This window comes from Leptosomus discolor, chromosome 1 (genome assembly GCF_034619465.1).
Source record: "Leptosomus discolor isolate bLepDis1 chromosome 1, bLepDis1.hap2, whole genome shotgun sequence".
NCBI lineage: Eukaryota > Metazoa > Chordata > Aves > Leptosomiformes > Leptosomidae > Leptosomus > Leptosomus discolor.
In genome coordinates this window covers 205,064,656-205,074,975 of record NC_141391.1, presented here as the reverse complement: position 1 = coordinate 205,074,975, position 10,320 = coordinate 205,064,656, and the positions used below count along the sequence as shown (strand labels likewise).

General features: G+C 48.1%; 1 protein-coding gene across 1 annotated transcript; it reads left to right on the top strand.

Annotated features, from left to right (window-relative positions):
* Positions 1–176: 176 nt before the first annotated feature.
* PSMC2 (proteasome 26S subunit, ATPase 2) lies at positions 177–9,174 on the top strand. The gene is made up of 12 exons (XM_086480753.1): positions 177–276; positions 2,494–2,531; positions 3,400–3,481; positions 4,548–4,647; positions 4,992–5,123; positions 5,738–5,810; positions 5,955–6,050; positions 6,300–6,464; positions 6,946–7,033; positions 7,762–7,964; positions 8,711–8,807; positions 8,903–9,174. The coding sequence occupies exons 1-12, from the start codon at positions 207–209 to the stop codon at positions 9,058–9,060; spliced, it is 1,302 nt and encodes a 433-aa protein (XP_086336879.1). The 5' UTR covers positions 177–206; the 3' UTR covers positions 9,061–9,174.
* Positions 9,175–10,320: the final 1,146 nt, after the last annotated feature.

The following is a 10,320-nucleotide window of genomic DNA, read 5'->3' as shown; positions in this document are numbered from 1 at the left end:
TAACCGCTGCTGTGGCGGCCGGAACCCTCCGGCGGCGGCGGCGTTGCCGGGGGAAGCAGATGCCCGTGGCGCGGGGCCCGCGGCGCGTACGGGCCGGTGCACCCTCCTTTGGCGTCCCCCCGGCGCGGCGCGGCGCGGCCGGAAGCGCCGGCGGTGCTGCGTAACGCATCCGGGGCAGGGCGGGCGGCGGGCCGGGCACCGCCAAGATGCCGGACTATCTGGGCGCCGACCAGAGGAAGACCAAGGAGGAGGAGAAGGAGGATAAACCCATCCGCGGTGAGAGGTGATGCGGGCAGGGGCGCGGCCCGGCCCTGCCGCCTGCCCCGGGCCCACCAGCCGCTACCACCGCGGCGGGCGGCGGGGCCGGGCAGCGCCCTCCCAACGCCCGTCCCGGGCCGGGGTCCCCGTGTTCATGGCGGGGAAACACACCGAGCGACGCCTGGGCCGCAGCCGGGCGCAGGGCACTGGGGCGGGGGCGGCGCTGCCGGCGGCCATGTCGGTGCTGGGAGCGGCGGGGTTGGAGGAGCGCGGCTGGGCAAGGAAAGGCTTTAAAAATCTCTGGGGTGCGCTTTCGGGCGCTGCGGCTGCCGTCCCCCGAGCGGCCCCCCCGGCCCGGAGCCCGGGCTCGGCCGGCGTCCCTTCTGCGGGTCTGTGGGGCGCGGGTGTTAACCGTAAAGAGCAGTCTGGGGTTTTTAAGGTTTTGAGGGAAAACTGAGGAGAATCGGGGCCGCGAAGTCTGCAGCCCCTTCGGGAGACACGCGTGGGCAGCGTGGTAAGGGGCTGGTCGGGGGGTCGATAGCAAATACCGGGGGGGGCCGCTGGCCGCCTGCAGCCGGGACCCGCAGGGCGCGGGGTGGCCTCGCGTTCCCAGGGCTCTCTGAGGTTCTCTTGTAGTAGGGTCTTAAGAAGCCTGATTTGCTCCGTTTAATGACCGTTTAAAAGAACGGCCTAATAAAACATGATCATTCCTTTTTCTTCATTGGTGGAGGCGCCCGTCAAACCCTGTGTGTTGCTGCTTTCACAATTCAGCAGAAGCAGGAGAGAGGCAGCAAATTTTTCTTGTGAAACCAACATAGTGTGAAAATTGCTGGTTGCTTCTCATGTTTGAATTTAATTTGCTGTGTTATTTCATGTTAGTAAATATTAAATAATGCAGCTGGAAGCAAAAGTAATGCTGTATGTAGTCAGTGATGGACTTGAAACTGTTCCCACCCAAGAAATATTTTTGAATTACGACAACACAGTGTTTAGTACTTCTAAAAAGATCAATGGCGTAGTACAAATAATCAGGAAAAATAAGGATCAACACAAAAAAGGTCCTGTCAAAGTACTGTATAATGCATGCTGCACCTAGATCTTCAGTACCGTGTGGTTTGGGCTCCCTCTATCAGAAAAAGGTACAGTGGAGTTAAAAAAAAAAAGAAGAGAAAACCAAGGGCCAGGGATGCTCAGGATGAAGACTTATCATTCGGTCGGGAAGAGAGATAGATTTTCGGGGAAGGGAGAGGGAATGTTAAAAGTCTGTTAAATGACAAGTGATATGAGAGTAAACAGGGGGTGACAGTAATAGAGAGTTGTATTTTTCTTAGCTGAGAGTTCACTGGAGCAGGTCTTCAGGAATTCGTGCAAAAGCTTAACACATTTAACAGCTGATGCTGCTTGTTCCAATGCGGGAATTCTGAGGCTCAAGTACAATTTTTAGATTCCAAGTTTAAGTCAAGTAAAAGGCAGCACAATGCTGATTTAACCCGGGGGACTCCTTCCTGCCTGTGCTGCTGAAAGTTGCTGAAAGTTTCCAGGGATTCAAAAACATGACAGAAATATTCACAATAAGGAGAATTGTTAAGGGCTGTTAATAACGTGTGACCTGGGAGCCGGAGCTCACTGTGCATTTGCACATTCATAGCCCTTCCTGTCAGAGAAGGGATATTGGACCTGTTTATCTTGTCTAGTACGACCATTCCCATGTTTTCCATGGCACAGTATTGAAACTCAGTGTTGTATTAGTTATTGATTCCGGGCTGCTTTAGTAGTTCTCTGTTACTGAGACCAGCTCAGATTTGGTTGCTGTTCTCTGCTCATACTGGGCATTTTGGAAGAGAGACATCACTGGTGGAAAGTGGTGACAGTTTTTCATTGATGTTTTCTTAAACATTAAGAAGCAAAAAGTTAAAAAGATGAAGTTTTACTACCTTCAGTTCCTTCTCTGTACAGTCATAGGTTGGTAAGCTACTCTGAATGAGGTAGAATTTCAGTAGCTTGCTTGCTGTGAGCTCTGGGTGGCGCAGCTTTTTGGGCTGAAGAGAGTAGCCAGAGACCCTATTTTGTTTTTCTTGAATGTCTGGTACTTTTTTGTTCCACTTTGGTTTAGTGAAAAAGTAGAAACTTAAAAGGATCCCTTTAAAATAGATATTTTCATCTTTTAGAAGCAGAATTGGTACTGCAGGTTTCATTTTTAAAATTGGAAGCTAAGTCTTTCCTGTCTTGTTTCAGCTCTGGATGAAGGAGATATTGCCTTGCTGAAAACATACGTAAGTAACACACGTACACAAGAGCGTTCAAGAAAAAGGCAAGTCCTGTCAGGAGTTGAATGCAAGCGTGGCAGGATTTGTACTTAGTAAATCTGCTTCTACTAATGCTTTTCTCCTCTGCCAAAATCTTTTCTCCTTTTCCACCTTCCCACGAGAAAGCCCCAGACCCAACCCACAACCCTAAAAATAATCTAGTAGATTTGTTAGCTTGAAAGTAATGAAGTTTGGGTTTTTTCCTGCTTTTGTTTTGTATCTCATAGCTGACTGTCATAGGGCTCTCACAGGTAGGGCTTTACTGGGGCTTTTTTACTAACTGATTTTGATGCGTTACAAAGAACAATAGCTTTAAGACCCCTTCCCCCATCAAATTTACTTGCTTTTATCTGTCATGTTCAAAAACTAGTAGTGAGGGATACACGGACCTTGTCAAAAAGCAGGTGATCTCCGGAGGCGTTTTCCACAGACGGTAACGCCGGAAACGCAGTGGGTGGTAGAAGGGTTGGGTAGGGTAGTTAAAGCGCTTGTGCTGGTGGGTTTCAGGTAATGCATACAGGATTCTGTCTGTATGTCATTTTTATTAAGTCTTTTTTAAACTTTAGAAAAAAATGGTTAAAAAAATAAGGCTGAACAGGTTTAAAAGAAAAACAAATGTGAAAAGTTTCCACTTGGTTGATTGTGTGTAGCTGCGCTCTGTTTTTGCAAACAGAAATATTGTTACTGGAACTCCCTGCTGTCTGTTTTGGCTGTGATCAATAGCTGGCTGTTCCAGACAGTCTCTTGAACATCTTGACGCTCGACAGCTATTGGCATTTTTCCCTAAACATAAAATAATTTGAGTTACGAAATCTACGTGGTATTTCTTTTCCAGGGCCAGAGCACGTACTCAAGGCAGATCAAGCAAGTAGAAGATGATATTCAACAACTACTTAAGAAAATCAACGAGCTCACTGGTATCTTTCTTTCTTACAATAACTTTCAACAGAAGAGCCACACATACCAAAACGAGTGTTTTAAAAAGCTGATTTTGAACACCTTCTGCACTGGTTTATTATTGTTGTTTTTCTCAAAAGAATACGTGTCTTTATTTGGTAACGTGAGATTTTTGCCTTGTAGGTGATGATCTTTTAGGTTGGGCAGGGCTAATCTGTACATACCACTATGTAATTTTATCGTTTAACACGGTTTTATTCAAGACTAATTTTTATATATTATGGTGGCATGAAACAAATGCCCCTTTCTGCCACTAGATAATTTGTTGTGATTTGTGTCGAGCTGCATTTGAATAGTGAGTGAACTTCCAGAGAAAGCAAAGACCCAGCACGTTACCGTTAAGTGGTGGTACCGGTCCTTCTGTAGTGCAGGAATGGGTATTGGAGCAGTAAGCGTTTCGAGTCAGCTGGGTTAAAATCAGCCGCTCAGTTACGGCAGTTACAATAGGAAATAATTTGTTCCCTAATTTTTCTTTGTTTCGCTGATGTACGTTCGTTGCCGTGTTACTAATCCTCTAGCGGCCCTCAGCTCTGCCAGGAAGATGGCCGTTTCTCTTCTCCGGTAAAATCCTTGATTCTTTCAAATGCATCGTGGAGACGGTCCTTTTTATATCCGTGTTTGGAAGATTTGTAAGGTTTTTTGTCTGTGTGAATCCCTTAGCTTCTGATGTGTGGCACTAAAGCTCTCCCCCAGTGAAAGCACTCGCAGAGTTTCATTCCTTTTCCGAAACTTTTAGAGATGGGCTCGTCTCTGATTCTGCTTGGTTGTGCTCGTCCCCACACGGCACAGCTGTATGAGCGGGTGGCCCGGTGGCCTTTGGGTGTTCGCCTGGCACGGTCAGCTGGGCCTCATGTCTTTAGGCAGCGTGTTTTTGAGGAAGCCCATCCAAGGCGCGTGTGCTCGTGAGCTGGAGATCTCGGAAAGCTTCCTGCAGGCGTACGTGCGAGGTTCTAGGTGCGGGGAGGACGGCTGACGCTGACGCAGCAGTTCGGTCCTTCCTCCTCAGCCTGTCTGTGTCGTGTGTAGGAATCAAGGAATCGGACACTGGCCTGGCTCCTCCGGCCCTTTGGGACCTGGCTGCAGACAAGCAAACTCTCCAGAGCGAGCAGCCGCTGCAGGTTGCAAGGTGGGTGCGCTCTTCCTCTCTGCACTGGAGCTGCGTTGGGTTCAAGGTGTGCTTTGCTGCTTACGTGTGGAGTCTCTCCAAAAATAAGGCTCCTGTGTGGTGCCTGTTGAAAGTGCTTTTTACTGTTGTGTCAAAAAGGAACTGTGTTGTGCATGATGACGTACTGCGTACTGCATCCTTGGGGCTATTCCTGTAGTCGTCGTATGATGCTAATGACAGGATCACGACTACAGGAGCTGTTCTGGTGTGTTTGGAAAACAGGACCGTCTCGCCTCGGTGCTTACCCGAAGAGCGAGCCAGTCGGTTTGTCCGGCTGCTGGTGTTAACGGTGTGTTCTGCCTTAGGTGCACAAAGATCATCAACGCAGACTCCGAGGATCCCAAGTACATCATCAATGTCAAGCAGTTTGCCAAATTTGTGGTGGATCTCAGTGACCAGGTGGCACCTACTGACATCGAAGAAGGCATGAGAGTTGGGTGAGCAAAATCGCTGCGTTCTTACAAGTTTTTCCAGAGGCTGAAGCTTTCTCATCCCATCTGTTAGTTTGACGGGTCAACGCCTGTCATTTCGTACTTCCGCAGCGGCCGGAATGACCACAGTGACGCCTTTCCGTTGGAAGGCAGGAGCTCACCCGCGCGCGGTGCTGAACCTTTTGGTTGTGATGTAATTCTGACGAGGACGTTGTGTCGTGGACTGAAACCTCTCCGTTTTGGTCTCAGTAGTGCTGGTGTTCGGGCAGCTGCGTAGCCCCTTCCTCTGCAGCAGCCCGCGCAGTTACACACGGGAAGTGTTGGCTGAGGAGGTGGAGGCTGTTACTTTTAGAATCAATATTTTGCCAGCTTGCTCTGTGGGATATTTTGAAGTTTAGTTTTCAAAATACTTTGGAATTAATATTTTTGGAAACCTCAAACTTCTGGGCAGAAGAAATTCCAGTTTCTAGCCCATCTGACTATTAGCTCTAAGGGCTGGGCTCTCTTGATGCCAGACAAAAGAACAGTTTAAGAATTCAGCTTCTAATTTGTAGCATTGTTTCTACATGACAGTTTAATTAACCAATGTTAAAATAACAGTCTTTTTGTTTTCTCACCAGGGTGGACAGAAACAAGTATCAAATCCATATCCCCTTGCCTCCAAAGATCGATCCCACAGTCACCATGATGCAAGTGAGAACTGCCTTTATTTCTTACGACTTTGCTTTGTCTTTTAGATCCGATTACTTTGGCTGGATTTTGTTCTGGGCTCGTGAAAGCCTAGGGAGGTAGGCAGCATCAGGCTGTTAACTGCTCGCTCCCCTGTTTGTTTTGCAGGTAGAAGAAAAACCAGACGTCACTTACAGCGATGTTGGTGGTTGTAAAGAGCAGATTGAAAAGCTGAGAGAGGTGGTTGAAACCCCTCTGCTTCATGTGAGTAACCTCCAGATGGAGACTTTTGTTGTTTCGAAAGTATTCTGGTCATTTGTTAGCGTTTGGAAAGATCCTGTTACTGAACGTAACCACCTCAGTGAAAGGAAGTCTGGGTTTAACAGGTGAAATCCAGCCCAGCCCAGTTGATACTGCTCTTCACGGGTGGTTTTCTTGATTTGCATGTACTCTTTGGTGCCCATAAATCTTCAGTTTTCACGTGACCTTGCCTTCTGTTTCCCATCATTGCAGCCTGAAAGATTTGTTAACCTTGGAATCGAGCCGCCCAAGGGAGTGCTTTTGTTCGGGCCGCCTGGCACGGGCAAAACGCTCTGTGCCCGCGCCGTGGCGAACAGGACTGATGCCTGCTTCATCAGAGTGATTGGGTCTGAGTTGGTGCAGAAGTACGTGGGAGAGGTGAGAGCAAGTCTGGGATGGAGCAGGAGGGCTCTGCGGAGTTCCAGTGGTACGAGGGATGGATGTGCCTGCGTGTGGGAGGTGGGAGTGGGGAGGAGCAGTCAGGCGGCTCGCTGCAGGTCAGGCCATCGGTTGTAGGGCCTGAAGCACGTTGTCACTGGTGACATGGGTTCTGCAGTGCAGAGTTTAATCTGCAGTTCGGTTCGGGAGGACTCGAGGAGTAGGATTCTGTTCCCAACTCTGCCACTTATTTTTCACTTGGCCCTGAGGTAAGTGACTTCCTGAGTTGGAGAGCAGTCATTTCCCGCTCCTTTATACGTTGCTTTGAGATTTATGAATGTTCTGTTACATATATATGCGTGCAAATAAAAGATTTTTATCATTGGAAACTTAGAAATGTTTGGAAGCATGGAAGTTTAATTTTGATAGTTTTCCTTTAACGTGCCTTGAATTTTAACAAAACCTTGATTTTTGCTTTCAGGGAGCTCGAATGGTTCGTGAACTCTTTGAAATGGCCAGAACTAAAAAAGCTTGTCTTATATTCTTCGACGAAATTGATGCCATTGGAGGTATGTTTGTAGTATGTACGGCTCTAATCTCGTATGAGAACTTTCAGGTTTTCTTTTCCTGTTCTAATTCTTTACCTCTATTGCTGAATTTCAAGAAATGCGCTTGTAAATACTTGTTTAGCAAAACTGCTGCCAGCACATCCTGTGCCCAGGAAGCTGTCAGGCAGGGGTTATATAGCTTGAACGTATCTAACCCAGGTGAGAAGACGCTTTTGCACATTGGAAACATCCTGGTTATTTAAACTTCAGAGAAAAATCTCTGCAATGTCTTTGCAAAAACTGTGTTACCTTGAACTTCTTTCAGCTTCTGGACTGGATACTAGATCTTTTTTGCTGCCTGAAAATTGCTTATTTTTTTTCCAAAGGAAGTACTTAGGTCCTTTGGAAGTAGAACAACTTTTACACAGGCATGGCAGGGGGAAGGATTTTGGTTGAGGGGAGACAAAACAAACAAACAAACGACATTTACAGGTCTCAGCAGCGTGGCAGTTGCTAGGTGGGAAGGTAGGGCCCTTGTACTACGGGTGAAGGTACCGTGCTCACAGCTGACGGGTAACACCACTCCTGTCCTTTGCAGATGACCCACTCACACCTTTTTTAAACTCATCACGAATACTTGTATGTCGTTTGAAATTCTTTTTCCAGGTGTCTTCTACGTAGCAGCTGTGACACTTCATGCTCTGAAGGTTCTTCTCTTACGTTGTGAAATACGTGTGTCTCCTCTCCAGGTGCTCGTTTTGATGATGGGGCCGGGGGTGACAACGAAGTGCAACGCACTATGCTGGAGCTGATCAACCAGTTGGATGGTTTTGACCCACGAGGCAACATCAAAGTGCTGATGGCTACAAACAGACCCGATACTCTGGATCCAGCCCTGATGAGGCCCGGCAGGTTGGACAGGAAGATAGAGTTTAGCTTGCCTGATCTTGAGGTGAGAATGCTTGCTTTCACAGCTGAGTACGTGTATGCTGGTACAGAATCATGGAATGGTTTGGGTTGGAAGGGACCTTGAAGATCACCTCCTTCCAACCCCCCTGCCATGGGCAGGGACACCTCCCACTAGACCAGGGTGCTCAAAGCCCCATCCAACCTGGCCCTGAACACTGCCAGGGAGGGGGCAGCCACAGCTTCTCTGGGCAGGCTGTGCCAGTGCCTCACCACGCTCACAGTGAAGAACTTCCTAATATCAGTGTTTCTTCAGTTGGGGCATTATTGTCCAGAAGCAGTTTATGAGAACTAACAAAAGCAGCACTCTTAACGTACGTGAAACCACATGGAAATTTGGGGGATTAAAAATGAGCCAAAAAGGTTTTCCCACACTGCGCAGATTCCCTCCCTGGCCGAGAAGCCATGGTAGATAGCTGTGCTCATGGTGTATTCCTGACTCGACGGGTAAAGAGTCCTCCAGCCAGATCCGTGACTGAGTTCTTAAGCTGGAATGTGTTTTGTTTCGCACTTTTGAGAGAGATTTCTACCATTATAGCTCGCTCTGAAGTTCTTTTCTTAATTTAGAATCATGGACACCTAAACTTGCTGGTCCAGACGTAGGAAACTGTAGTTGGGCAGCAGATAAGAGTCTCTTTCCCTCTGCCCTTGCCCTGGATGCAGACAGCTGCACGCTGAGAGTCACCACCTCTTTCATAGCATGAACACTTCTGTCCCCCACTCTTTTTTCAGGGGCGAACTCACATATTCAAGATACATGCCCGTTCCATGAGCGTTGAAAGAGACATAAGATTTGAGCTGTTGGCTCGGCTGTGTCCTAATAGCACAGGTAAGCTGAAATGTCTTTTTTTTTTTAACAATTTTGTGTACGCCTCTTCGCCACTGGTGGTCAGTGTTGAATTCGTTTATCCCTTTCTTTCCCAGGCGCCGAGATTCGCAGTGTCTGCACGGAGGCAGGCATGTTTGCTATCCGAGCACGTCGAAAAATCGCAACAGAGAAAGACTTCTTGGAAGCAGTGAACAAAGTCATTAAATCGTATGCGAAATTCAGCGCTACCCCCCGCTACATGACCTACAACTAGTGTCTTGGAATGTTTTTCCTGTTCCTGTTGCTAAAACTTTCTGTGGAACAAAAATCCAAGTGTAGTAATTCACGTCTTCTTCTTGGAAGCTAGAAATAAAAGGAGTATTCCAAACGGTGGGTGTGAGTTCATTATTGACTGAATACCAGTGGGGTGTTGCCGCTGCAGAAAAGAAGTTCCCCACGAGATCCCGATAACACGGTCTAAACCAGGAGGTGTTTTTCAGTCAGGTCCCTGGGCAGCGTTAGAAACCCAAAGTTTAGATCCCCAGTCCCCACTTAGCCCCCGAGCTCACGGCCTGAGCGGCCGAGGAGAAGGACGTGGCTCTGCTCGGGCCGCGGGGGGCTGAGTCCGTGCCCAGCGTAGGGAAGGCGTGAAGGGAGATGGGAGATGTTCTTTCTCTCCCTGGGTGAATGCTCTGGCACCATCATAACTTGTTTTCTTCCCTCAGTGGTTTTCTTCATCCCTTTTGCTGAGATTGTTTCTTGCAAAAAGTGGGTCAAGAAGGATGAAGTAAGTGTAACTCCTTAGCGCCAAGGGATGGAAGATCCCCTTTTCTTGTTCCTGCTCTAAACCCGATTAAAGTTAGCCACCAGTCTGCTGGTGAGCACGGGGATCCATCACACCACTTGTCTAAGACGCTGCTGCACAGAGGATGACCCTGCTCGGGCCCTGATGCTGGCGGCTGGGCTGTAGCCGATAGTTGCAGCAGGCATCGTCAGAAGGCTGCTCTTCATTTGTCTAGCGTGTTCCTACAGAGCTGGAAAGCAACAGCCTCCCCTTTTCTTTCTTTCAAGTGTGGCATTAAAGCTGGGGCAGGGGGAGAAGCTTTAAGAAACACTTGGGGGAGAAAAATTCTTTTGGGAACTGCTTTGTCTTGGAAGTGAGAGACGTTTCGTCAGGTCTCATTTTGACACAACTGATGCCACTTTATCAAGCTTAGGTCGTGAAGCCGCTTTCTGTTTTTTGCAAGGGGAAGCACACAGTAGGGAAGGAGGGGGCGTACAGGGGCTTTGTTGGGCTCTTGGCCGCTGTCGGCATCTTGATAAATGAGTGGGCAGTTGCGCCTTTTTGCTCGTCCCTGCTTGAAAACCTGATCTTGGGGGTCGAGTGTTATTTTGGCAAGATGCAAGTTCAGTGGTGGGACAGAATTGTTGTCATTTCAAGTCTGGGAGGAAAGTGGGTCAGAAAGCAGCACTTGGAGTTAAGCGTACCGTACTCAAGATGGGTAAGTAAGTGCAGTACTTACTTAAACAAGAG

Coding starts and splice junctions, on each gene's coding strand:
- PSMC2 (XM_086480753.1), top strand. CDS start 207: ATGCCGGACTATCTGGGCGCCGACCAGAGGAAGACCAAGGAGGAGGAG. Junction 7,965..8,710: donor TTAGCTTGCCTGATCTTGAG/GTGAGAATGCTT, acceptor CTCTTTTTTCAG/GGGCGAACTCACATATTCAA. Junction 8,808..8,902: donor GCTGTGTCCTAATAGCACAG/GTAAGCTGAAAT, acceptor TTTCTTTCCCAG/GCGCCGAGATTCGCAGTGTC.